At 62.2% G+C, this 27,540-nt stretch overlaps 2 protein-coding genes across 16 annotated transcripts in view; both read right to left on the bottom strand.

Moving 5' to 3' along the window:
* Positions 1 to 14,756, bottom strand: part of EP400 (E1A binding protein p400) — a 77,103-nt gene extending 62,347 nt beyond the window's left edge. For all 13 annotated transcript variants that reach the window (XM_045844843.1, XM_045844848.1, XM_045844913.1 and 10 more), the window contains exons 1-2: positions 14,634 to 14,756; positions 1,339 to 2,678 (exon numbers count right to left, since the gene is read on the bottom strand). In XM_045844843.1, the coding sequence (XP_045700799.1) occupies positions 1,339 to 2,643 (1,305 nt within the window). In that variant the 5' untranslated portion in view covers positions 2,644 to 2,678; positions 14,634 to 14,756. The remainder of the gene's footprint in view (positions 1 to 1,338; positions 2,679 to 14,633) is intronic.
* A 2,857-nt stretch (positions 14,757 to 17,613) lies between these two features.
* On the bottom strand, positions 17,614 to 26,195 carry PUS1 (pseudouridine synthase 1). 3 transcript variants are annotated; one of them, XM_045844971.1, is made up of 6 exons: positions 25,814 to 26,106; positions 25,501 to 25,732; positions 23,667 to 23,804; positions 22,411 to 22,513; positions 19,020 to 19,711; positions 17,614 to 17,880 (listed from the first exon to the last, which is right to left on the bottom strand). In XM_045844971.1, exons 1-6 carry the CDS (start codon positions 25,900 to 25,902, stop codon positions 17,833 to 17,835), a joined length of 1,302 nt encoding a protein of 433 aa, XP_045700927.1. In that variant the 5' UTR covers positions 25,903 to 26,106; the 3' UTR covers positions 17,614 to 17,832. The 3 variants fall into 3 exon arrangements, with proteins under 3 accessions (XP_045700927.1, XP_045700921.1, XP_045700935.1); XM_045844965.1 differs by lacking the exon at positions 17,614 to 17,880 and adding an exon at positions 17,914 to 18,307 and having other exon boundaries at positions 25,814 to 26,110; XM_045844979.1 differs by lacking the exons at positions 17,614 to 17,880; positions 25,814 to 26,106 and adding exons at positions 17,915 to 18,307; positions 26,129 to 26,195.
* Positions 26,196 to 27,540: the final 1,345 nt, after the last annotated feature.

The following is a 27,540-nucleotide window of genomic DNA, read 5'->3' as shown; positions in this document are numbered from 1 at the left end:
GTTTGGTGTTTAAAAATGGAATGTTTTTGCATCGAACCTGTGAAGGGACGATGGACCAATTTAAGGCAGATTTATAACATGACAACCTAACTCAGCTGCAAATCTGCAGGAACTCTGCAAATGTGCAGGAACTCTGATTTCCGGCACAGGTGCAGTGCCCTGAGACTGCACAGCCTCGCACTGTAGCAGTGGGGACGGCAGGCAGTCTCGGGAGCACGGGCGGGACGGCCGCCCAGGCAGTCTGCACGGCAGCCACTGCCTCGCCTCCACGTGCAGGTGGGCATGGAGGAGGCGGACTTCGACGGAAGTCCTAACAAGGGACTCACTGTTCTTCAGGAGCACGGATACGGGGGCTGAGCTGCAGACACCACCAGTGCACGAACATGAAAGGAACTCAAGTACACTGTCTCAGAGGTGACACCCTCAGAGCAACCATGTAACCTTTGAGAAAGTAAAAACGGTCCATCCCGGGAAGGGTGTTAAAAAACACAAAATGGCACAGCCACACAGATACACCCATGGATGTCGATGAGGACGGCCGCGCAGAGAGACCAGCCTCTGTTCACCGGAGGCTGGTTTCTGTGCAGGGACAGAGTGACAGAGGTGTCAGCCACGTCAGCCACCCCCTGGAACGAAGGCAGCCGCACCGACAGTGCACACCACACGACACAGAGGCGCACGTACAGGGCAGGACAGCCCGCGTCCCTCTCGCTCTGCTGGGGCCAGCTGCTGCTCGGGAAGTGCACAGAGATGGGCTGGAGTCGCAATGGCATCGAGAAATCTCAATTCGGGCATTTACTAAGCACCCATTCCAGGCACCCCAAAATTTCACTATTTAAAAAAGACTCCATCTTAAATATCCCTCATAGCAGCTACTTGTCCAAGTGTGAGTTTAAAAAATAATCTCAAATCTAAGACTACCTCTAAAACTTCTCAGTTTTTGCCATAACTGCATTTTGATCATGAAGACACTGTGTCAATATTTATACTGACTTACGTTTAAACTCCTCGTTTAAAAACCACATTCGTGGGGCTGCAACGGGTGGACCTACGTAAGTAAAACGTGCAAACTGGAGAACCAGGCCAGAGGCGTGAGCCCGGGGCTTCGGCGCCGCCAGCGCGCCCCCAGCAGACCCGGAGCCCTTGCTCTCAGGGAAGGCACCTGCGTCAGCACCTGCCCCCAACTGCTACGGCCGTTCCTCCCTCCCAGGAAGGAAACAGCAGGAGCCCCTTCCTGGGCGTGAGGAGCACTGGGGCACGCAGACTCGCCTGTGCGCGCAGCTGCCTAGACTGCCCTGCGCAGCACAGCCCTCTTATTGTGAAACGGCTGCTCCTCACCTCATCATTGATAACCTCAGACTTTTCTTCCTCTTCCTCCTCCTCCTCCTCTTCCTCCTCCAGGTCCAGATCATTCTGCCTGAGATAAGCTTGTAAAGGGGCGTAGTGCTTCTTCTTGAAAGCCAGGAAGTCCATCATGTTCCCCTGCAGGTGTTGCAGGAAGAAGAGCTCGATCAGGTACTCCTTGAAGGCCTCCCGCAGCGCCTCCATCTCCCGGTGGTGCGAGTCCAGGCACTGCTTCCGCATCTGGGCCAGCTCCGGGGAGGCCGGGGGGATCTCCTCCAGCTTCTTGGGCGCCTTCCTGCTCCCCGTGCAGGAGAGGGGCAGGCCGGAGAGGCCAGGGGGCACCACGGTCCTGGAGGGGCTGCTGGGGGGCGGCGGGGACGTCATCCCGAACGCTGCCGCCCCCCCGACCCCGGGCAGCAGAGGTCGGGTCAGCGGCGGCCCCTGCAGCCCCTGCTGCTGCTGCTGCTGCTGGACCAGCTGCCCCTGGATGATGCTGCTGATCTGGGGCGGCAGGCTGGCTGTGGTGATGTGGCTGGGGCTGGCCAGGGGCGGCAAGCCAGCCGCACCCGAGGCCGCGGGGCTCTGGGGTCCCAGGTGGTGCACGGTGCCCCCGGGCTGCGCGTGGGGCTGGGACAGTCTCCGTTCCCGAGCTGCGATGGGAGCCCCCGCGTGCTGCAGCGAGACGGGCGCTCCCTGGGCCACCGGGGCGAGGCCCGAGCCCTCCTGGAACACGAAGTGCCCGCCCGCGGACGGGCTCAGGCTGATCTGCCTCACCAGGACGCTGGCGTCCACGAAGCCGCCGGTGGGGCTGCTGCTGCAGAGGCCCAGGCCGGGCCCGGGGGTGCCCGCCCGCACGCTCGGCAGGCCCGGCCCCGGCCCGGGGCTTGGCTGGGTGGGGCTCTGGGTCTGCACCTGCTGGGACAGTGGCGAGGTGACCTGGATGTAGGATGGTGATCCGTGCTCAAAGCGCCTTGGCTGGGCACTGAACTGGAAGCCCGGGGAGGTGGGGCTGGGGAGCGGCAGCGGGGCCAGTGTGAGCGGGGGGTTCCCTGCCCCCACCGGCCCCACATTCTGCAGGGCGAGGTTCACGTTCGGCCCGGCCGCGGGGCTCCTGCTCATGAGCTGCTGAACCTGGTACCCGGGTGACTGAGGTGCGGACGGGCTGGCCGAGGGCGCGAAGGGCGCGGCAGGGGAGGGGGGCGGGTTTGGGTGGGCCTGCTGCTCTTCTTCGCTGCTGGCGAAGGCCCGGGACCGCTGCAGCTGGTGCTGGACATTCGGAGGGCCACTGCCGTGGTGCATTATCGCCCCCCTTTTTTATCCAACTTAATGTTCTCCTGAAAAATCAAAGTTAAAATCAAGTTACTGGAAGGCAAACACAACCACCTGATCACCCCTTCTTACGAGCACCGCTCAGCAGCACTGGAAGAGACAGGTGACCATCTGTCCCACCGGCAGCCGGTACGAAGGACAGCCTCATCCATCCACAGGGAGCTGTGTGCGCGCCAGCCCCGCAGGTGGGCTCCCTCGGGACCCACGAGACACGGGCCCTTCTGTGCCCAGGGCCAGGGCACGGCCCGGCAGGAGGTGTGGACAGCTAACCAGATACCCAGGAAGTTTACAAGCATCACCGCTCAAGGCCAAGCAGGATGTGACCTCAGCCTGGCACTCATGACCATGACCAGTGTGTGGTCTTCCAGGACACTTCTCCCAGCGCAGAGGCCTAGGATCCTGTGTTCCCACGTGCCGGAGACTGTGTGCCTGTCTCTCCCGGTGCAGGGACAGGCTGCACGTGCCAGAACTGCAGCCAGCTCCCTCGCCAGACGGCAGTTCTCGTGAACACCTGAGCTACCTCACGGCTGCACTGTTAGCCGAAGGCAAACACAAGGGCCCCTAGGACGTCACACCCTGTGCTCCTCAGCAAGGGCCCAGCCCGCCACAGGCGCACAGGGAGGAGACTGCCAACAAGGAAAATCTCCCAGGGGGAGGAAACGGCCAGAGAGGCCATCGTGTCCTGGAACTCTGGGAGCTGGTGCAACAGCTTCCGGGGGGCCCACAGCCCCGACCCGCTCAGTCCAAAGGGCTGGAGAGAGGGAGGAGGGTAGAAGGGACTGCCCAGAAGGCTCAGCCTCCGGGACCGGAGCCATCGGCGGATAGCCGCAGGAGGCCCACTCTGAGCCGAGCAGGGGCCACGTTCCCACGTCAGACGTGGCTAGAGCCCGGGTGTCCACCGGAGGACAGGGCCCCCGCACCCGCAGCCCTTCGGGCCCCCCCCCCACTGTGCTGGGTCATAGGCCGGAGGAGGCCCTCTCACCGGGGAAACACCCTCAGTGCGGACAGACGACCTAGCCAGCTCCCCACTCACGGTGTGCACCATCGCCTCCCTGAGACCGACAGAGGCGCCGTTGCCTGTCCAAGGCACTGCTGTCCCCCAGAGACAGCGCGCGAGGGGGACGCCTACACCAGGAGTCGCAGAACTCACAAAGGCGACACACGCGTGGGTGTGAGTGGCCCCGCCGTCCTGGGCCCCTGGTGCAACACACATGTGCCTGGAGTCAAAAGCTACAGGTGACGGCTGCACGAGTGGAGGGTGAGGAAACTGGGGGGTCGGCACACGCGGGAGCCCTCGGAGAGGCGGGCCTGCTCCGACGGCTGTCTCAAGGCCACGGGCAGCAGCAGCAAACGGGCGTGCGGAGAGAGCCAGGACCACAGCGAGGAACAGCTCCCGCCGCCAGGCCCCGCTGCCACCACCACCTTCCAAGCAGAGCGCCCAGCCCCGGCGGCACTGGGGTGGGCGCCCCCCAGTGTTCCACAGTGCTCTCCATCCCCATCTCCCCCGGAACGCGACGGGGATCGGTGTGGGCGTGGAGCACAGCAGACCACCAGGGCCCAGCGGGTCGCGACCCTGAGGGCCAGCCCTTACATGGGCCATCGCCGGGTGTCAGGAGCAGAAGGAAACACTCAGACGCAGGAGTTCATATAACCGGGGGTGGGGGTGGGGGGAATCCTGGGGACACACTTATGACAGCTGATTGACACATTAAGAAACTTCTGAGTTCTTCCCACGAACCATTCACCAAAGTAAATGCATTTGTTTAAGCCAACATTCCAGGTTTTATACTAAATGAGAAGAAGTCAAAGCAGAAAGACAGAGAACACAAAACAAACACTTACTAAAGCTCTGAAGGGAGCTCCGCTTCCTAAACTTCCACAGGGCTGTGGCCACACCGCCCTGCAGGTGTCCAACAGACTGTCTACAGACTTAAACAGTACAGTTGTGTCTGAAAAGACGGGTTTGGAGATACATAATTTAAAATGTTTAAAACTCAAAAGTGATCAAAATCAAAACCCAAGTATGTTGGGAAGAATACCTGAAGTGGCTGTAACAAAAAGCTCTTACCAGGACTATGAAAAGCACACACAGAAATTGATAGAAAAGGGCATTGAGGACAAAAGACGAAAACACCTACTTCACCAGCTTAGAGGACACCGCCCAGCCCACTGTGCGTAACAGCCGTGCAGACGGAAGCAACTCTCTCCCAGGTGCACGGGGCCGGGTGCCACGCGGCTCGCTCGCGCTGGCCGACGCCCCCACCCAGCGCCCACCGGCCAGCGCGGGAGGCAGAGGGGAGGCGAGCCGAGGCAGCCAGGGCTCGAGGCCTCATGTGCCCACCGAGGCGGCCCCGCTCCTGTGGCGCCTCTGGAAATCTCTCTAAGGACATTCACCTGCCTATTTTTTTTTAACTGTGCATAGAAATAGTCACTGAAGAACAATACAGTACAAGTAACAAATGTAACCAGAAACCCCCTAAGGTCAGGTTCTAGATGGAGACTATGTAACGAAGAGCAGAGATACTTCAGATGGATTAGTAAGTGCGAAAAGCAGGGCACCAACCGCACAACACAGCCACCACTTCGGGAAAATGGAAATCAAAGCCATCGCTGGGACAGCCACACACGGGCACGCTACTGACACACCCACCCCAGGAGGTGCGCGGGACACCCTGGGACAGGCATGGCCACAGGGGTGGAGATTAGACAGGGCCTGTGGGCAGAAGGTGGGGGGCAGCTCACTCAAGAGAGGTAGGAGGGAATCTGGGGGCGAGGAACTGTTTCAAGATTTGATGTGTGATGCTGGTTACCACAGTGTGGTCACCCAAATCGCCAGAACCGTACACAAAAGCGTGCACTCCGCTCTACGTAAACCCCACCTCCCCCTTTAAAGAAGCAGTGGGGTTTCTGGGGTTCCTCGCCAGTGCCCCAGATGGCACAAACCCAGCTCAGCACCTGCGCCTGCAGCTGCTCTGAGGACGACATCAGCAAAGGGCACCCACGTCTGGGTGCTACAAAAACCGCTCTAAGAAAGAAAGAACCCCCTGGTCTCTGGCTGGTGTAGCTCAGTGGACTGAGCGCCGGCCTGAGAACCAAAGCACCGCTGGTTCGATTCCCAGTCAGGGCACACACCTGGGTTTCGGAACATGTCCCCAGCACGGGGTGTGCCATACATTGATGTTTTACAAGAAAGAAAGGAAAAGGAAAAGGAAAAGGAAAAGAAAAAGGAAGGAAAAGAAAGAAATAAAGGAAAAGAAAAGAAAAGAAAGTCTTCTTTAAAAAAGAAAAATAATAAATAAATAACCCCCGGGCCGTACTCTCAGTGCAGGGCCGGGGTCCCAGGGCAGGACCTCGAGTGGGGTGGAAGGTGCTGGAGACTTGCAGCAGCTCCTCCCACCGCCCTGCCCCTCCCCCTTCCCAGCGTCTCCTCTTCTTCCCCTTCGGCAAGCAGGGAGCGCAGCTCTACCCCAAATCAGCTCCCCCTTCCCTCTGCCATTGTTTCCCGCCCCCCCCCCCCCCCCACCAAGAGCTGACCCCTGGTAGGTCTTGGGCACTTTGGGTAGTTAGTCCTGCAGATAAAGACCCTGGGCTGGGTGGAAAGCAAGAGAGGAAGAGGAGGGAACAAGGGCTTGGACACTGTGCACACAGATTCAGGGCAGCGGGACACAGGGGACAGGATGGGAATGGATGGGGGGGGGGCTACGAAGCGTGCGCCGGTGCATCTTCCGGTGGAAATCCCAGGACGCAGTTGGCAGGAGGTGCACCAAGTCTTGCAGCACATTCACGCCTGCTGACCAGCAACCCAACTCACTGAGATGTCACACCAAGAAAGGTGGTGTGTCCCACCATTAACATCAATAATTTGATACATCCATGCAAAAAATGTAATACGTAACATGTGACAGGGTACACTCTGACTTTCCTGTTACCTTTCTATGCTTTCCAAATTTGTCCTTAATTGGCAAGTGCCACAGAGCAGTGCTGGCCGCCAGCTACTCCTGGCTCTCCTGCCGGAAGCCACACAGGTGTGCGTCTCCCTGCCCTGCGGCTGGCGTGCGCACAGGCCCCGCCTTGGCGGTGAAGGGCCAGGCTGACTCCCTCCTGCTTTGGTAGCACAGTGAGTTCTCACGGAACACCGCCGATCGCTTCTGGGGCTCGAACCAGAACGACACATGACGACACCGGCTTTACTGCAGGCTGACCGACACTCACGAGAGCGCAGTTCCCACGGGGCCCCGCAGCACGCTGGGGAAAGCGCGCCACGCGGAGGACCTGCTGCACAGGGAGCGCAGAGAGGAGGCCCAGGTGGGCACGGCGGCGAGCCGACTGCAGGGGACGCAGGTGGGCCTGACGCCCGCTTGACGGAAGCCCCTGACACGGCATCCGGGGTGCACCTGTTACCTGCGGTGCACCTGGCGGAACAGCGTACGGAGAAAGTGATACGTCACCAAGGGGACTCCACACCCTCCACCTAGCGCATCCACAAACCCCACAGTTCTGGTCCCTGAGTAATAAGAGCCCTACTTACACCTCTGTCCTGGCCTCCGTGCTACACCCCTACAGCCCTCCTGGCTGGTGTGGCTCAGTGGATTGAGCTCGGGCCTGCAAACCAAAGGATCACGGGTTCGATTCCCAGTGAGGGCACAGGCCTGGGTTGTGGGCCAGGTCCCCAGTAGGGCACACGAGAGGCAACCACACACTGATGTTTCTTTCCCTCTCCTTCTCCCTCCCTTCCCCTCTCTAAAAATAAAGTCTTTTTTAAAAAACCGAGTATTATAATAAAAAAGTCAGACTGATAAAAATTATCTGAAGCACGTAAAGACAAATGTTGCCCATCCTTAATGTGACAAGAACTCTCACAAACCGAGAGTCAGACCACACAAGAAAAGAGGTTATGAACGGGCGATTCTGCAGGAAACACACAGAGAACACCAAAGGTGCTCAGCCTCGGCGCGAACAGAATGTGACGCGAAGGGAGACGAGGGCCTGTTGAGCAGGCGGGCAGAGGTCCCGGAGGCGGACCCATGCGGGATCGGCAGGGCTGCGCGCGCGGGGCCGCCCACTCGGGGCAGGAAAGCGACGCCCACCACGGCTTTCTGGGGTGCAGCCTGGCGTCGCCGGTCTCTGTCCCAGCGTGCACCGACCGGGGACCTCCCCTCCAGGGGTCCAGTCATGAGAGTGTGCAAGTGTCCAGGGACAGACACCCCAACATTTATAACACGAAAAACTGCCAACTCTGCGAACGCTCCCCTGCAGGGAGCCCAGGAAAACTTGGCGTAGCCATCCCTAGAGGCAGCCACTGAAAAAACGAGGAAATCTGTATGTATTCGCACTTGTCTCGAGTGAAACTGAACATGTGCGCAGCACGTATGCATACATGTTCATGTATGCTGGACAACTACATGCATGCACTAAAAGGGAGGTCCTTGCAGGGCACAGCTGTGTGGCGTGTGTGCTCTCGGAGGGGTGCCGGCACGGCGCCTGGCCCACCAGACACGCTCAGTGAGCACACGGCGTCAGCGAGGGGGACGGGTGTGTTGGCGCCCCAGGCTGAGGAGACAGGGAGCGCAGGGCTCAGAGACCAATGGCGCCGTGTGGGCTGGACCGTCCCCACGTGGCCCTGAGGGGAGCGGCTGGCAGTCATGGGTGCCCCGGCCAACTCCGGACTTAAGACACAGTGTGTTGTCTGGATTATTTCAGTCAATATTTTTAAACCAGGCGACGTCACACCAAACCTCAAGTTGTCAGCTTTGTTCATCAGAAGGACCCAAGTCTGGCCACCTCCTGCCCAGCGACAAGCAGCGGGAGCTGCGCAGAGGCGACAGGCTGCCCCGCCCACTGCGGCCACCACCGCTCACGGTGCCACCCCAGGCCGCAGCCAAGGCCTAGTGCTGCTGGTTCCCGGGGAGCGGTGCTGAGCCACAGTGAAAACACATTTCGGGAAGGAGGAAGTCCACTGTCCAAAGCACACATGGCAGCTGGGTCAGAGAGCCGCAAGCAGGCCACGGGCAATACCCACTGTGGACACTATGGACACGGGAGACCCTCACAGAGACATCCGGCTGCATAAGCCAGAGCCAGACCTGGCCCTCGTGACTCAGGAGCACCCCGTGCCATCACGCTGAGCATCCTCCGCAAGGCTGCCCACCAGAAACAGACTCAGTGCCTGACCCCGTCCACTCCCAGCCTGCATCTATGAGATGGGACTTCCTGCAACAAGGGGCACTGAAACCAGGGACTCCGACACAAGACTTGAAACTGAATTTTTGCAGCACATTAACTCATAAACTCATCATGCATAGTAAAAGAAATGCAAATTAAAACTTAGCTGAGCCCTGGCTGGTGTGGCTCAGTTGGTTAGAGCGTCATCTCATAGACCAAAAGACACAGGTCTGATTCCCGTCAGGGCACATACTAGGCTGCAGGTTCGATTCCCAGTCAGTGCGCATGTGAGAAGGCAACCAGCCAATGTTCCTCTCCCATCCATAGATGTTTCACGCTCTCTCTCTCTCTCCCTTCCTCTCTCTCTAAAAGCAATGAAAAAAAATGTCCTTGGATGAGGATAAAAAAATAAAAATAAAACTTAGCTGAAATAGCATTTCTCATCTACGAGACTGACAAAAATTCAGAAGCTGGACAGCACACTGCTGCGAGGCCCTGGCCCCCCCCGACAGACTGCACCCTGCAAACTGCACCCCAGACCGCCCGGACACTCTGGCCAGCCCCGGCAACACGCAAACACGCGAGCACCAAGTGCACGCACTGTGGCGTCGGCCGCACGCACCAAACGCTGGAGGTGAACGGCAGGCCCTGCTTCAGAGCGGCCAGCCGCGCTGCGGCCCGCACACCCGGTGGGAGCGCGGTGCGGCCGTGTGAAAGGACAGGGCGGGCTCCGGGACTGGGCAGGAGCCCTCTGCAGGACACGCACCGTGAGTCGGGTGGACACAGCGCGAGGCTCTGCGCTCTGACGCTGCCTTCACGTGCGCAAGGGAACGGACAGACGGACAGACAGGTGCGTGGTAAAGCAGGCACAGTGAAATGCCAGTCACAGGCACTGGACGCTGGGCATGCAGGGGGTGGGTAAAACTCTTTCAGCCTCGCTCTGGCTAGTGTGGCTCGGTTGGGTGTCCTCCTACACAGAGAAAGGTCACCAGTTCGATTCCCGGTCAGGGCACACGCCTGGGTTGCCGGCTCAGTCCCCAGTAGAGGAGCATGTAAGAGGCAACCAATCAATGTTTCTCTCCCCCACTGATGTTTCCCTCCCCCTCCTTCTCCCTGCCCCTCCCTCTAAAATTTTTTTTTCTTTCAACCTCTGTGTATCTCTGAAATTTTCACAGTAAAACATTACAGGAAAAATATTTTCTATGCCATGTGATAACACCAGAAGCTCAACAAATAAAGGGCGGAAACCAAAGTCCCATGTGCTGACAAGGTGTCCATGCTGCGCCCACCTGGGTGTGAAGGTCCTGAACCGGCTCCTAAGACACATAAATTCAAAACCCGGAAAGCTGGGCTAACCGAGTTCACAGCTGTCTAGGACTCACTGCTGTCACTGCAGGGAGCTGGCCTGGTGGGTGCTGCAGTGCAAAGGGTGAGCCCAGACGCGACGTCACCGGGGTCCCCAGAATTTGGCAGCCCGGGATGCCGCACCCACGGCAGACGACTGGAGAAGTGCTTCTGCAGACACCACGTGGCGGCACGTGACGGAGCTGCGACCCCTGACCCTTCGTCCTGCTGCTTCTCGGCGCGTGCCCCCGTCCCCGGGAGAGCGTGCAGGCATCTCTCTCCCGATCGCCCCCAGGAAGCCTTCGTGCCACGGCGTGCCGTGTGTCTGTCCACGCGCTGGGGCCCTCTGGGGGCCGCAGACCGCTGCCCTGTCTGAGACCGCCGCACCCCCTGCGGAGGGGCGCGTGGGGAAGGCAGGGTCCCGAAGACGCCGGGCAGTGCTGGGGGCAAGTCAAGGGAGGAGGGAAGGGCGGGAAGGGCTCTGCCTCCTCTGCGCGCTCCCTGCCGCTTGAACTCCACGCCGTGAGAGTTACTCAACTGTTACTTGCACAAAAGCCTGCAAGAATCCCAATGGCCGTCAGCAGGTGCACGCACAAACTGGCCCGTCCACACCCTGGGATGTGACTGGGCAACGTAAAGGAACCAACCCTTGGTGCACGCAGCAGCCTGGGTGAGTCTCAGAGGGACTGTGCGCAGGGAAGGAGCCAGACTCAAAGTTTCCATCCACACCATGTTCCCCTTCCTGGCATCCCAGGGGGCACAGGGGTCAGCAGGGGCTGAGAGGGCCGGGGGGAGGGGCTGACTCAGGAGAGGCGGCGGGCGGAAACTGGGGTGAAAGAGCTGCTCTGAATCCTGCCACAGACATCACACACTCGTCAAAATTCTCAGAATTCTGCACACACACAGAGTGAATGCTGCTAGGTATAAGGCATTTATTTATTTATTTATTTATTTATCTTCCCTTTTAGAGACGGGAAGGGAGAGAAACATCCCAGGGCTGCCTCTCGAGCACCCCTACTGGGGACCCCGCGGACACTGTGGGCGCGAGCCCTGGCGGGGAACTGCACTGGTGGCCTTTCGGTCCGCAGACTGGCACTCACCAGCCCGGGCTGTGTGAGCGCTGTTACGGCCAGGCAAAGCGGCAAAGCGAGGGTGTGCAAAGACCCTTCCTTCCAGCAGACAGAGCACAGCGCTCTTCAAACTTACTTCTGCAGGCAAACCTTTCCGCCGACCAGAAGGCAGGCAGAAGCCGCTGAAAGGACGCTCGGTCCAGAAGAGACCAGGGAAGGCCGGGCTCTGAGCCCCGAAGGCATGGGCACCGGGCTCCTCTCAGAAGCCGCAGGCTCCGCAGCAAGCGGCTGCTTGCCCTCCACAGAGGGAGCACGGCCGCCCGCCACCTCTGCACGGGGACCCAGCGGGGCCCACGGCCTCTGCGCGGGAGCTGTGGACTCTGGGGGGGCACAGCCTGGTCCAGGCACGGACCCTGAGGCTTGGGCCGAGTGGAAAGGTTAACTCCCATGCTGGACACGCCCTGAGACGTGAGAAGACTGGGGGCAGGGGTGGGGGGCTGAGTGCCAACAGGAGCCAGAGGTGGAGAGACCCTGCGGACAGCCCCTGAGAAGGGACGCCCGGGCTCACAGAGCTGCGTCCTCCCTCGAAGGGCCCGAGAACAGCCACCCACACCATGGCTCCCTCCTGTCACCTCTCCCCATGGCCCACCTGAAATCCAAGGTCCGCTCAAGCCCCTCCTCCTGCCAGTCTCTGTCCACTGAAGAGCCAACCCCCTCCTCTAACTCTTGGCCTGTGAAGGCTGCTCCTCTGCCCCTAGAGGGACGGTCACCCCTGTGCCTGGGCCCCCGCCAGGTCCACCTGCTTTAGCAGGGCTCTGTGCAGAGGTGAGGCCCCGGCCAGCAGTACGGAGCGCTCATTCCTTCAGCACTGCCTGGAGCACGGCTCTGCCCCATGAAGGGTGCGCAGCCCGGCAGTCAGCAAAGCGGCGTGTGTCAGATGGTGAGTGCGGCGGGGGCTTCGGCAGGACGAGGGAAAAGGGGGTGAGCGGGGTGGACGGGGGCTGGGGACACAGGCTGGGCTGTCTCTGGGGAGGCGACTTCTGAAGAGAGCGCTTAGTGAGAGTCAGACCCGTGGCGTGCAGGCAGGGCCAGCGTGTGTGGCCGGAGCCAGGGCACAGGAGCGGGGTGCAGGACCACGGGGTCACGGGGTCACAGGGGCAGCAGGCTCCTGTTCCAAAGGGATTCCATGAACCGTCCTAAGGAGCTGGCTTTTCTCCTAAGGAACCACAAAGGGCCTTGAGGAGGGCACAATCTGACCTGTTCCAGCTCGTCCACCAGGCCCTGGCTGGTGCGGCTCAGGGGAGCACCACACTGCAAACTGAAAAGTCGCTGGTTCGGTCCTAGTCGGGGCACATGCCCGGGTGGTGGGCCAGGTCCCCAGCTGGGGGCTTGCAAGAGGCAACCACACACTGATGTTTCTCTCCCTTTTTCTCCCTCTCCCCCCTTTCCAAAAATAAACAAATAGTCTTTTAAAAAAACCAACCAGGTTGCTGTGTGGCATCGACTGCAGAGCCACAGAGGAGCCACCCGTGGGTGAGATGACCGGGGCTCCAACGACAGCAGGGAGCAGCAGCCGGGCGAGAGACCCATTCGCGGGCTGACGGCTGAGATTTGGGATGTGGAAGGAAGCAGAGCTCACCAAGGAGTCTGACCGGAGCCGCTGGGGAGACAGGGGTGCCCGGGTGTGGGAGGCGCGGGGGACGCACACCCAGGACACCCCGGCAGGGGACCCGCGGCCATGACAGAGGTCGGCATCACCTGGCCGCACGGACCCGCGAGGAGCTCTGAGGACCGCCCTGCAGCACCACCACACCTGCGGGGAGGCCACGAGAAGGGACCGGCAAGGACCGCGGGAGTCGCAGCAGCGAGGCCACAGCAGAACGACAGAGCGGAGGCTCGCGCGCCCAGACAGCGGTGCCGCCGCAAGGAGGCCGGGCGGCCGGGCCGGAGGCTGCCCACAGGGGCGCCTGGCCGTGCCGGGGCGCCAGGAGCCCGCAGGGGAGCTGCTCCAGAGGCGAGATGGGGCCAGACGCTCGGCCGCTGCGGGTTCCGGGGCAGTGGGAGCAGAGCACCTGGGGGCGGGCGGGGGGGCGGGGTGCAGGGTCTTTCCCAGCCTGGAGCGGAGGGAAGCCGTGTCCCAGGATGGGAAGCTGGAGCGCCCGCCCGGCCACGAGTCTCCGGAGAGACGAGGACCCGAAGGCACGGAAGGGCGGCTCCGACCCAGGAGGTCCAGGAGGTCCGGTCGGTGCCGGTCGCGGCCGCCAACAGCAGCTACTGGGTCCCGGGGTCGGCGCTCCTCCACCCCCACCCGCAGGGGGGCGTTCGCTCCGCCTCCCGTCCTGCCCCCCCCGGGGCCGGGGACCGCCGCTCCGCGGGGCTCAGCGGCACGCGACCGCGCCGGCGCCGGCTCCTCGCAAGCCCGTAGCACGACTCCGGCAACCGCCGCTCCCCCCGGGAAGCCGCCCGGGCACGGCAGGGCACCAGGAGGCCGTTCGTCCTGCTTGTCCTCGGGGGTCGGGGTGGTCCCGGGGCGGTCTTAAGTCACTTTATCTACGTTATGCTCGTCGGACGGAGAGGCACCCGCCGCCCCCGCCCTCCCCCCGGCCGCGCGCTCACCGGCTGCTCCCCGCGCGCGCCGGGCCCGGGGCCCGAACCCGCAGCCCCGCCGGCCGCGCCGCCGCTCCGCCCCGCGAGCCGCCCCGCGGGGCCGCTCATCTTTATTCTTATTATTTCTGAGCCGGGGTTTGGCCGCGTGTTCTTCGGGGCTCCCCAGCCGCTCAGAGCGACCCGCAGCGGCCCCCCTAGAGAAGTTACACGCTCGTCCTTCCGCCCGCCGCCGCCGCCGCCGCCGGAAAGCGCCGACAAAGAGAACAAAGCTCCGCCGCGGCCCCAGGGGCGGCCCGCGCGGGTCGCGTCTGCGCCGCGGGGCGGGCGGCGGCGCGGCCGCTGGGGGCGAGCGCGGGCGGGAGGCCGCGGCCGGCGTCCGGGCGCCCCCTCGCCGCCGCCGCAGGGCCCGCGTTGACAGGTGTCAAGCCTCCCCAGCTCCTCCGCGGGCGGCGGGGGGCGCCCGGACGCCGGGCCGAACACGGCGCCGACCCGCGGCGCGTGCGGACCCCGCGCGGAGCGCCCCGCCGCCCGCCCGGCCCACCCGTCGCCGCGCCGCACGCCCCGAGGGGCCCCGCGGAGACGGCGGGCCGCGCGACGCGTCCCCCGCGCCCGCAGCCCGGCCCGCGCGCAGGCCCGCCCACAGGCGCCGCGGCCGCGGCCTGCTCTCGGCGCCGCGCCCGGGGGAGGCGGCCGCGGCGGGCCCCTCGGCGCCGGCCCCTCGGCGCAGGCCCTCCGGAAGACCCCCGCCCGCGGCCCGCGCCCCGCGCCGCCACCTACCCGGGGCCTGGGCCGCGCTCCCGCCGCGTCGGGCTGAGGCCGGGGGCCGGGAGCCGGCGGCTGAGGCGGAGGAGGCGCCGCTCCGCTGGACTCGGCGCGTCCGGGGCCGCGGGCGGAAAAAGCGGCGGCGCGCCTGCTACGGCGAGCCGGAAGGGACGCGCGCCCGCGCCGCAGCTGCGCGGTGACGGGCGGCGTGACGTCACGGGTGGGCGGGGCCGAGGCGGCCGGGCGCCCCAGAGAGGCCGGGCGAGGGCGTGCGGCGGGCTCGGGCGCCGGACGGGGCCGAGCCCAGCAGTCCAGTCGGGATTGGGGGCGCTCAGTGCGCTCCGCCGAGGGCGTGCGGTCGGTGGGGTGAGAGCCTCGAGGCGGGAGCAAGAGGGGAGCGGAGCAAAGGCAGTCTCCTCTCAAAGCCACTGGGCTTCCCAACAAATGCTGCGGGGAAAGGGGGCGCCCACCTGTGAAAGAGGGACGCGGGAACCCCGACCTCGCTCCGCTCGCACGAGTGATCGCGACCGGATCGCAGGCCCACGTGCCTCTGCTGAAACTAATACACGCAGGTGTCAAGCCTCACCGCCTCGGTTCCTCGGAAGTTACACCAAGAGCGTATAAGTAACAAGGAATGGATACATTGAACATCATCAAAATTAGAAACTTGTGTGCTTCACTCGACACCATCGAGAAATGACAACCCACAGAATGGAAGTGTTTGCAAATCATATACCGGATAAGGCACTTGTATCTAGAATAAAGACTTTACAACTCAATAGACCAATCATTTTTATGGAGCAAAGAATTTGCAGGCATGCCTCAAAAAAATGTCTAATAAGGCCCTGGCTGGCGTTGCTCAGTGGATTGAGCTCAGGCTGCGAACCAAAGCATCGCAGGTTCGATTCCCAGTCAGGGCACATGCCTGGGTTGCAGGCCATGGCCCCCAGCAACCGCACATTGATGTTTCTCTCTCTTTCTCCCTCCCTTCCCTCTCTAAAAATAAATAAAATCTTTTAAAAAATGTCTAATAAGGACACGAAAGATGTTCAACACTCTCAGGGGCCAGGGAAATGCAAACAGAAAACCACAACGAGATACCCCATCATCCACTAGGTTGGCTGGAATCGAGAAATCAGACGACAGCAAGTGTGGACGAGGATGTGGAGAAGCCAGGCCCCTCGTCACTGCTGGTGGGAGTGGGAAATGCTGCACTTTGGCAGTTCGTCAAAATGTTGAGTTAAGGAGATCCACTCCTTAACAGGAATTCCACTCCTCAGCATATAACCAAAAGAATTAAAACCATATCCACACAAAAATGGATACACAACAAACGTTTTCAGCATTATGCATAGCAGACAGGAAATGGAAATAACAGGTATCTCTCATTCATTCATTGATGAATGAATGGGGGGGGCATGACATGTGGACACACTAGAACACAGACAAACTTTGAAAACATGCTCTGGGAAAGAAGCCAGGGAGGCTACACATTCTTCTAATGTACAGAATGGACAAATCCGCAGAGGTGGAAAGATTAGTGGCTTCCAAGGATTGCGGGGAGGGCATGGGGTCTGCCTCGGGATGCGGGGTCTCCTTTTGGGGATGATGAAAATGTTGTGAAATTACTAGGTAGTGCTGATGTTTGCCCAACATTGTGAGTTTACTAAAAAGACTACTGAACTGTGCACTTTGAAAGGATGAGTTTTCTATTCCAATTAAGTTTATTTAAAAAAAAGAAATGCAGGCGAAGGCAATCAACTCCTCAGCAAAAGGCAGGTGCAAATACCCTCCCTGATATTAAACACCCTGAAAATTTTTAGAAGAAAGCTTGCTGTGGGAAGGAGACAAGAGAGGGGCAGTTGGAAGGGGATAAAATTAGTTGGGTGATAGAAAGGAGTGAGTGATTTCACATATTTGAGTGCTGATGCCGCCATAGAGATGTTAGAGGTGAGATAACAGGGGAGGTGGGAAGTGATGGGGGGGGACTGAGGGTGCCGGAGGGCATTCGTGTCAGATACGAGGGTGGCAACATCAGGTGGCAGGAGAGGAGTGCAGGCTTGGAGCGGACTCAAGCAGCTGGGGAGTTCCAACCCACGGCTTCTATTTGCTCCTGAAGGGGAGTAACAGCACACCTGCTGAGAAAGACGGAGCCTTGGTGGGAGGGGTGAGGGAGATGAAGTGATTGGAAAGGGTGAGAACGCCCAAGGTGGGGAAGTCCTCCGAAGGTATCTCCCCAGCCCCACTGTGCGTGTGCATACACACAGATGTGCACACACTGCATCACATGCATGTTACCCATGCACTCACACATTACACGTATACATACATGGTTATGCACATGCATCATATGCATGCATATATCTGTGCACACACACCAGCTCCTTACCTGAACTCTTGTAGCTCCGTCAGCCGGCTTGCTGATGACCCGCCCGCCCACACCGATCCCCTTTCTGCTAACGGGTCACTTGGTTCTGGGGTGGCACTGGGTCGGCACCGGGCGCCACTTCATGAAGAGCTGTTCCCAGCCTCCCTTGCAGCTAGACATGACCATGTGTCCTGGGAGAGCTCGCTAAGGGGGCTCGAGTACTCAACAACACGCCCCCTCCTGCTGCCTGGACCGTGAACAGTGGTGGGTGGAAGTGGCCAGGGTGAAGGCCAGGTGCTGGAGAGCCACCTAGACAGAGGAAGGGCCCTCCTCCAGCCTGGGGACCACTGTGCTGGGCCCAGCTGCCACCTGTTCTGGTCCGTGCCACCTGGCAGGCTTCCACTAAGCACAGCCAAGTCCCATCCCAACGGCTTGAAGCCAGGTCCCGGAGCGATCCCCCGGCTGCATACTGCTCGGCCCCAACCCTCGGAGCCCCTGGGAGTGTGTTCCGTCCACTCCCACTCACCCCACACCCTCACTAGGTCACCTGTCCCGACAGGTGAGCACACAGCACTCCTCTCGGCTCTCGGCGAAAGAAACAGACAGACCAAGAAAAGAGAAACGGAGTGACTAAGCAAAGTTTGTATTCACTGAGTAAGAAAATCATCTCTTTAAAAAAATAGTGTCTCGACCCGCTGAGCTGGACAGAGTTCATGCTGAGCTGGAACGTGGGGCACGGCGTGGGTCTCGAGGTCCTGAGGTGACGAGGCCGCGTCTCGGCGAGGGGTGCGGCCCACAGCGGCGGCGGCGGCCCTGGGTGCGGCGTCTCCACGGGCGGCCCCCGCCTCAGTCGCTGTCTCCATCCCCTTCGCTGCCTTCCCGGGGGCTGGGGACCTGCCGAGCCAGAGCAGACGAACAGCTGTGGAGGAGCACGCTGCCCAGGCGTGGGTGCTTCCTCCTGTGGAGGGGGCTGTCTGTGGCACCCCCCGAGCCCCCCCAACCTGCCCCTTCAGGAGCGATGCCGGCGTTGGTGCTCTGCCAGCCTTTGTCTCGACTGACCCAAGGACCTGAGAGCCAGGGGCTGGCGACAAGGAGGTGGGGGCTCTTTACTGGCCTCCTCCAGACCCCCAGAGGACGCGGTGACCTCAGCAAGCCCACAGCTGGGCCCTCCCAACCGGACAGAGCAGGCCCCGCAGCAGAGCGTGAAGGCAGCAGGCGGCCAGCTTCTGCCCGCTGGACTCGGGCGGCAGGCTTTCCCAGGTCAAAGCTGGACACGGGCTCCACCCGGCCTCGCAGCATTCGGGGATGCGAATAACCATGCCTGTTCAAGGAGCAAGGGGTCACACGAAATTATGGGATGCCAGCTTCCCTCGGGAGAGCGAAAGCGCTCCGACATGGACACCACGGGCAGCCTCCCCTGCAGGCGAACAAGAGCCCCTCTTTGCCCCGGTCTCCACTGGCCCCGATCGCCTCCCTGGCCCTGGCTGAGGTGCATTACCCAGCCTGCCGCCTGCGGTTCTGACACCTGCCTGCACGGACACGAGTTTACAGCTCCAGGCGCGGAGGGCGGCAATGTTTCTCCGGGTGCCCAGGTCATGGGAAGATCCCCCCCGAGTGCAGGTGGGGATGTCACCCCCTGAGCACCCACTGCGCCAGCAAAACAGAGCGCACGCTAGCGGACCGGCACCGTCAGCCTAGGGACGTCCTAGTCACCTCCGTGTCACAAACGGAAATGCCCCTGAGCATGTCCCTTGCCCTGGGTCACTACGTGTGGGGAAGCGCTGGGCAGCGCGTCAGGGTCACCAGGCACCCGGTTCAATACCCAGCCCTGTTTCCCCCGATGCTGTGTGACCTTGGGGGAGTGATGTGCCTCTCTGTGCCTTGCTTGCTCACGTGTACATTAGGACACCAGCACACAGCTGGTCAGAAGCTTAGCCACAGAGGACATGACAGACAGGGACGAGAATTGGCCCAGCTCCTGGAAGGGGTCCCGCCAGCCTCGGGGCCCCCGGGGCCCCCACCCCCAGCCCCACCTTGGCACCGGGGCTGGCCGCTGCGTGGGCAGTAGCGCTGAAGTCGTGCGCGGGCAGGGTGCTCAGCCACTGGGCCATGGACCTCTCGTGGCGCTCCGTGCTGGTGATCGTGGGGTAGATGTGCTGCTCCTTGAAGGCCGCGGCCTCCGCCTCCTCCCGCGCCCAGTCCAGCGGCTCGTGCAGCCCGTCGCAGCCGAAGCGCCGGTTGTACGTCTCGAAGTGCACGCGCTCCAGGACGAGGCCCAGCCCCGGCGCCTTGGGCACGTCCACCTTGGCCTCGCCCCAGCTGCGCTCCAGCAGGTCCTCGGGGGCGTAGCCCTTGACGATGGCCACCACCAGGCCCACCATCTTCCGGATCTGGTGCGTCATGAAGCTCTGCCCCTTCACCTTGATGACGGCGAACTCCATGCCGTCCCGCTCGAAGGGCTCCTCGCAGAACATGTCCAGCACGTAGCGCTGGGCGCTGGGCTCCCGCGGCCCCTTCTGCGAGGTGAAGTTGTGGAAGTTGTGGGTGCCCTTGTAGCGGGCCAGCAGCCGGTTCACCCGCCGCAGCGTCTCCGCGCTCAGCCGGTACGTCTCGTCCTGGACGTCGCGGTCCTTGTGCGCGAAGGCGAACGTGGGCAGCATGTAGACGTAGGTCCTGGCGTCGCACCGGTTCTTGGAGTTGAAGCCGCCCGTGACACGCTTCAGGCCTGGGGGGGGGGGGCGAGAGCAGGGGCTTCGTCCGTGCCGGGGCCCTGGCACCCCCGCCCACGCGAGGACGCGTCCCGACAACGCGCCCCACGCCCTCGGGGCCACGACCCTACGCCCGCCAGACCCAAGGCCGGCCAGGGGCCGGGGTGCGGGGCGCGCCCCGTGCGGACCCCCCGCGAGCGCCACAGCTGCGCGCAGGGACCAGACCACGGCGTCGGCAGCAGCGAGCCCAGCGTTAGAAGTTACTCTGCAGATGTGGCCACAGAGGCAGCACCGTGAGTGGCAGCCAAAAAAAAAAAAAAAAAGAAAAAAAAGAAAAGTGGAAACAACAGAAAAAACCCAGTAACGGGGAAACGATCTGACACATTCTAGACTGTTCACAGGGTAACACGGGAGGCAGCCCTCGGAGGTCAGGACGCAGGTCTGGGGCGCGGCCCCTCCGACACGCCCGGCGCCCTCAGTGCACGAGGACCCAGCAGGTGCCCTGCGCCTGTCTGACCACTGAGTGAAAAACACAAAAGGGAAAATGAAGATGTCTGTGCCGGGTTCCATCCGTGAGAAAAGCAGGACGCAAGTGCGTGGCGGTCGTCCCGCAGAAACCTCCTGGGAGAACAGCCAGAACGGTCGGCGGGCACCGTCTCCAGGGGCCGGGCCCCAGCAAGCACTGTCCCCGGACACCCTGTCACGCGGGTGCCCCACGCAGGGGCCTGCCGTCAGCACCCCAGATGGACAGGAGGTCGCCGGGTCACCAGGGCTCACCTCCCGGGGGTGGGACTCGGACCCGACTCGGCTCTGTGTGTGCTGGTGGGTGGGGGTGCCGTGCCCCTCTGCAGCGGCCGCCAGCGGGGCCCGCCCCCGGCCCCACCTGTAAGGCAGCGCCGCCCCGGCAGTGCCTGTGCTGTGCTGCTCATTCTAGTGTCTCTGGTGTTGTGTTTGATTCGGGGCGCGTCACTGTCGCTTTGGTCTCGTGTTAGAAGTCACACCCGCCGACTCTGGGCGTCGCACGAGTGCTGCCTGCACGTGCCCTCCGCTGCCAGTGCCAGTGGACGGCGCCGCCCGGCCGCTCGCGAGGGGGCGGCCGGCTGTGCTGCCACGGAAGCAGTGCCGAGTCCCGCAGCACGTGTGCAGAGCGGGGCACGGCCGCAGCCCCGCTGGGGAGTGATCTGGGGGAGGCACCGACGTGTCTGCCGTGGAAATGAGCAGGCAGAGGCGTCCAACCGGACTTGGCAGGGCTGACTCTCGGAGAGGAGCCCCGCGAGGAGGGGACAGACCGCAGGCGCGCGCACCGTGCTGCACCGGAAATAGACGGGCAGCCGAGGACCCAAGAACAGGGCTGCCGACTTTGGGATGAGAACCCCCCTTACAACCCGCACCCGAATGTCCACAGCCGCTTTCTCTGGAACAACCCCCAAGTGAAGACCCCCCAAGTGACCCCGCAGGTAAAGGGATGAGCCTTCTGTGGACACCCGTGGAACAGGACACCACACAGCGACAGAAAGGAACAGACTGGCTACCCAACCACATGAAGTCTCAGTGGAAGAAGCCGGACGAAAAGGAGTTTGTGTCGTGTGGCTCCATCCATACAAAACTGTAAAAACCCAAACTGTCTCAGGGCAGAAAGCAGAGAGTGGCTGCCGGTGAGAAGGGGGAACGGAGAGGAGAGGTCGTTATCTGGGCTGGGACGGTTGCACAGGTCTGCAGGTGTACCAAAGCTCCTTAATTGTATACTTAATAAGGGGTTGATTACACATGAATTCCACTTCACCTTTAAAAAGTATCCTTAAAAGTCTGAAGTGGCTGCTTCAAGAGAAAACAGTAACAATGTAGTGTGGCGTTTGCAACGTCCGTAAATATAAAATGTGTCCACCGCAGCGCAAAGCGGAGGGCAGGGGTGCGGCTGGGCTGTCCCAGATGTAGGCTCTGCCCGGAGCGGTGTGACTCCGCCTGAAGACGGCGGTAAGTGAGGGACGGGCCCTGGAACCGGGACCGGCAAACAATGGCTCAGCCCCGGCCATTTCTGCCCAGTCCGAGTGGTGGCATTGAAAGGGCGGGTTTAAAAACAAAAAGAGTAATATATAATACACACCATAATCTGTGTGGCCACAGAGCCCAAAATATTTTACTCCCTAGCCCTCTGCAAAGTTTGCCAGCCCCTGCTGTACATCCCAAAGCAATCACGGAAAATCTACAGCCAAGTTGCCGCTACCAAGGCAGCCAGGTTTCCAATACAGGGAACTATGAAAAATACCAACTGACCTGAAAGAAAGCAGAAAAGGGGGGACAAGGAACAGATGGGACAAAGGGGACACGTGGCCAGGTCCACAGCAGCCACCCCAACACCACACCGAGCCTCCCTGTCGTGCACGGGCCGCCACTTAAAAGGGATGAAGCTGGGATGTTTTCTAACGAGGGAAGAAGTCCTCTTTACCAGGCCTGCTAGAAGAGGGGGCGCGTGCCCATGTTTTAACTTCACTGAGTCTGGACCTCCACACCCAGGGTCTGGCTAAAGCCAGGCGCGTGCAGCTGCAGTCGAGGAGTGTCCGAGTCTGCCCTTTCTGAGGGAGGCGGGAAAACTGACTCCCAGCCCCACCCCCATCTGCTGTGTCACCCATGTCCCGACCCTGCACCAGAGACACTCGGGGAGGGAAGAAACACGGCCGTATCCATCCGTCTGCAGCCCCCACGCTGCGGGTCTTACCCAGAATCCGAATGTGGGACGGGAGGTGGCTGTTGATCTTTTCTAAGATGTCGTCAATCAGCCACACCTTCAGGGACACGACCTGGCCGGCTGCGGACACGCCCTGCAGAGGAAGCACAGGGTGAGAGGAGCCGGATGGGACCTGCTCCGCAGACCCCACAGGGGGCACGAAGGCCCACACCGAGGTCACAGTCCGTTCCCAGCGGAGAATTGCCTTCGGAAAGGCGCCTGGAGAGAGCCAGCAGGTGCGAGAGCACCGCTTGGCGTACGGACCCCGGGACGAGCGCTACAGAACACACACGTCCCGACTTCCAAGGTCAGCAGAACGCGCACTAGGGAACACACGTGATCACGCAGATGGGAAATAAGATCCCACCTCTGATGTGACTTCCAGCAACTTGGGGAAACAGAAGGCACTCAGCACAAGGCAGCACAGGGCACCCAAGGACCGTCGAGACCAGGCGATGCGCAGGCTGAGAGCTCCGTCCGGGAGACGGCCGCCCCCGGCCCAGGCTGGACGTGCCCGGCAGCCACCGTCCCAGAGGGCCAGGGCACGAGCACGCCGTGTTGTTTCTACCAGGAGGCCTCACGCGCTCCGGCCCTGTCGTCCCGCTGACCCATGCCCGGGGCCCGGCCCTGGTGACCCCTCCGTTCTCCTGTGTGTGTGGGGGGGGGGGGGGGCTCCTGCCTGAGCCAGGCCCATGTCCGGGAACATGACGGCTGCCACACAGGCCGGTGACTGGGCCCAGGACAGGTGCGTGCGCCCACCAGACAGCGGGACTCACCCTTGTGACTCCGGGTGGACAGTGCTGGGCCGTAGCCACGGGGGCTTCCGAGTCCACCAGGGGCACAGCGATGCGCCGATTACGGGGCAGACACCGCCCTGGAGCCAGTGCTCACGCCCAGAGGACCGGAAATGCACCCCAGGGACCTCTAAACTGACGCTATCGCTAACACCGATTTCACTGGTTTCCTTTTCCCTTCCGACTGCGGCGAGTGGGAATGCATGGCGCAGTGTGGCCAGCCTGTGTGTGTGTCACAGCGCCGAGACGGCCGGGCGGCGGCAGAGGACAGAGCGGACGCAGCGCTGCCGGCAGTGGGCACCCACACCCAGCGTTGCCGGGAGACCTGCTCCTGCTGGTCTCTGCTCCTCCACCGAGAGCAGCAGCCTCCTGCCGAGACCGGGCCAGTCTCCCTCGGGCAGCTGTCACTGGGAGCCAGGAGTGCCGACCGCCCGAGACAGAGACGCCGCCTACCTTGTCCGTGCGGGCGCACCGCTGGAACGACATCTTCCGCATGTCCTCGCCGTGATTCTCCGGAATACAGCCTGACCGCACCAGGGCAGACACCAGGTCGTCTTCGATGGTCTTGAACTGCGAGGACCCAACGTTCCTCTGAGGGAAAGAAGAAAACACAGTTTTCCGCTTGGTCACTATCCACAAGAGAGGGCCTGGGCGGCTCCTGGCAGGGACAGGTGCCGTGTGCCTGCCCGCACAGTCGGGGACCCCACCTGTGGCCATGGGGAGATGCTGCATCTCGTGCCCCCCAGGGGAAGGACGAAAGCCACCTGAGGGCACCCACAGTCCTGACGAATCCCCACCCCGGGCAGCAGGCGAATGGCTGGTAGCAGGCACTGTCATTTCCTCCACCCGGTCAGCTCTGAAACCAGCACTGTCCCACTGCGGGGCGCATCTGTCCACAGGGAGACCCCTCCCGGGTGACTGCAGGGAAGCGTCCCTGGCTTCCGTAGACCCTTCGGTGCCTGCGCAGCCCACGCAACCTCCCAGGACTGGCGCAGGCAGGGGAGACAGCCTCTGCTTCCAGAGCCATCTCTGACACCGTCCCAGTCAGCTGTCCTCACCCTGATCCCGGGCCTGCAGGACCCTCCAGTGTCAGTGAGACCACCGCCCTTCCCGCTCTCTAAGAAAGCCTTTCCCACTCAGGGGACACAGGGCCTCAGCACCAGGGGAAGTCCTTCCCCAAGTTCTACCTCACAGTGTGGGTCCAATCCCTCACTCGGCATGGAGTCAGAAGTGCTCAGGTGATAAGAACGGATGTTAACAAACAGGGGCAACAACCCCCACCCCAGTCTCTCAGTCTGTCCTCCCCTGCATCCCGTGAGCTGTCACTCTCCACCCATTTCCCTAATGGGAAAACTGAGGCAAATGGAAGATGACAGGCCTTCTCTCCAAGTTCTCAAGACGGCACTGAAGGCAAAGATCCACGTAATCAAAACCACCCTGGAAAAAGCACTCCCGTGGGTCGGTCGGCCTGCTCCTACAGACAACTGGGGCTGTCAGACTGAACCAAGGCCACAGTCCACCAGTGGTTATGAACTTGGTTTCAGGAGTGCAAGCGGTGCCTTTTTGAAAACAAAATAGGATACAAAGTGACTTACCGTTGCTACTGTTCTTAGTACAAGTTGTAACAACTTTTTCTAAACTTCCCTTCACTTAGATACTCTGTCCCAGCAGTGAATTTCTCACCGTGAGTCAGGCCTTGAGACTTGACCCAAACAGAAGTGAGGACAAGACGGGAGGAGACAGTCTACACGCGTTCGGGCAGCACCCTCTGCCTTTCAGAAGAGGCTCACGCTGGCAGGCTGGAGAGAGAATTCTAAAAGGGGCCCCTTGCCCACAGCCCGTCGCCTCCGCGGCTGGAAAGGACAGGGACAGCTGACTGCCCTGCTCTTCCCCAGCAGCGCCTGGGTCTCGGCGCGCGGCATCAGCAAGCCCAGTGCGCCTTCCTGCTCCTTCCTGCCGCTGCTGAGATCACCCCGTTGCGAAGGTGAGGAACCCGAGGCACGCAGAGCTCCAACCAAGCACCCCAGGTGTGGCGCCCGGTCAGCGGCGGGGCTGGGCATTTAACCGCCCGGGGAGACGGGTCAAAGCCCCGGCAACAGCCTCCCCCGTGATTGGCACAAGGTCGAAGCGCTCGGATTCGAGTCTCAACTTGTTGGGACCCGCGACACAGGGCGGAAGAGCGGCTTTTCTGCCCTTCCCCGAAGCGGGCCCCCTGGAGGCCCTACGCGGAACCACGGGCGGTCGCGGGCGAGTCGGAGCGGGCTCGGACGGGGCTCGCACCGCTCACCTGCATGCCGTGGTAGCCCTTCCCCGAGTAGGCCAGGAGCATCACGATCTTGCGCTTGGGCAGCTTCCTGGGCGGCTCCCCGTCCGCGCCGCTCTTGAGCTTCTTGGCCGGCTGCTCGGCGTCCTCCCAGGCCCTGCCCCGGCCCTGCCAGCCGCTCCGGGCCTTCCGGGCCTGCTCCTGCCTGGGCCCCACGGGCGCCGGGGCCTCCGCCTTCTCGGCCATGGGGGGCCACCTGGGAAGGCAGAGGCGCCGTCGGCAAGACGGGCGGAGCCCCCGCGACCCTGACACGGGCTGGGACAGGTGCGGACATTACCCGAGGAGGCGCCGTCCCAGGCGCGGCGTCCACGCTCCGCAGGCTCTCTGCAGGGCCTCGGCCGCCGCCCGCAGGCCGGCGAGCCCCATGCACAGCCCGGGTGGGGTACACGCGCGCGACTCCAGACCTCCCCGAGGCCCCGCCCCGCCCGCGGCGATCCTCCGACGTCCCCCGACCCCAGGCTGACCTCTGACCTCCCCAGGCCCCACCTCGTCCTCCAGCCCCGCCCCCGGCTCTTCCCCTCGGAAATCAGGAGAGCCCGGCCACCGGCCCCGCGGGGACCCGGGAGGCGCGACCCCACCCGGCCCCACTCACGGCGCCGCAGACTGAACCCCGGCCGGACCACGTGAGCGAAGGCGGAAGAGCAGCGCGAGGCCGGACGGCGGCCGGGACGGACAAAAGTCCTTCGGGGCGGGGCTTGGCGTGGGGGCGGGGCGGGGCGGGGGCGGGGCGGGGGCGGGGCTTGGCAGCAGCGGAGTCCGGGCCGGTTGCGGGCCGCGGTGAATGCGGCTGCGCACGGCGCCTTAGCTCGAACAGCCGTGCTAACGGTAACGCTTCCAGGGCTCTGCCCAGGTTGCACGTGTTAACGCGTGCGTCTCTAGGGAGACGGATAACGACAACACGGATCACTCCCATAATACTGCGTTGTTAAGTAACAAATGCCAGCCCTAACGCCCCCTGCAACGCGAGCAAACTTGAAAACCTGATGCTCCGTGAAGGAGCTGACATGCGAAGGCCACGCGGTGTGTGAAATGTTTAGAACAGGCGAACCGCGGGCTGATGCGGCTCCTGTAGCTCACAAGTCAGGCCCGATGGGAGGAGCTCCCGTGCCCCCACGGGATGGCCCTTCTCCCTGCAGAGAGGAAGAAAGCTGCGCTCCCGGTCCTTGATGAGGAAAGGCAAGGTCTCTCGTGGCCTGGCGGGCTCAGGCGGCCGAGCAGCATGAGGAAGCAACCGGCCACCTTCACGCAGAGCACCACCATGCCTGCCGCCTCTTCACCCCACCAGCTACAATGGGTGATCTCGCAGCTGCATTCTACAGACGGTAGACTGAGGCCCGAAGTTGGGACAGGCGCCCGGGGGCTGTGGTTTGAGGCAGGGTGGGTGCCCGAGCCCAGCCCTCCTGGCTGAGGGGCCCTTGTGGGCCTGGGGGGCCGTGAGCGTGCAAGGGATGTGCAGAGGGGACTTCGAGGTCGTCCCGCACGGCCACTGCACCCCCAGGCCAGCATTCCCGGGCCCACTTGTCGCAGTCAGGCTCCTGCACGGGGGTGGTTACAGCAGCTGTATCCGTAATCGCTGGAACTTGGGAGCACCATGGTGTCCTTCAGCAGCAGGTGCATGGAAATGAGTGGTTAGACTGTGAGAAGCCACCCAGCATTAAAAGGGAAAAAAGCTATCAAGCCACAGAGACATGGAGAATATTACTACTCGGTGAAAGAAGTCCATCTGCAAAGGCGACGAAGTGTATGATGTTAACTGCATGACCTCCCGGAAAAGGCAAAACTATGGAGACAGTGAAAAATCCGGAACTGGGGAGGGGGGGAACAGGCAGAGTGCAGAGGGTCTTTAGGGCAGTAAAGCTACCCTGTGTGACCCTGTCACGACAGGTACGTGTCACCACGCCTTTGCTCACACCCACAGAACGTGCAGGGTGGGTGCCGGGCGGCTGCCGCTGTGGACGCGGGGGAGTGCAAGTGCAACAGGCCAGCCCAGCCAGGCAAGGCGCC

This window comes from Phyllostomus hastatus, unplaced genomic scaffold (assembly GCF_019186645.2).
Source record: "Phyllostomus hastatus isolate PE091 unplaced genomic scaffold, TTU_PhHast_1.1 phas_contig_1162, whole genome shotgun sequence".
NCBI lineage: Eukaryota > Metazoa > Chordata > Mammalia > Chiroptera > Phyllostomidae > Phyllostomus > Phyllostomus hastatus.
This window is presented reverse-complemented; position numbering and strand designations above follow the sequence as displayed.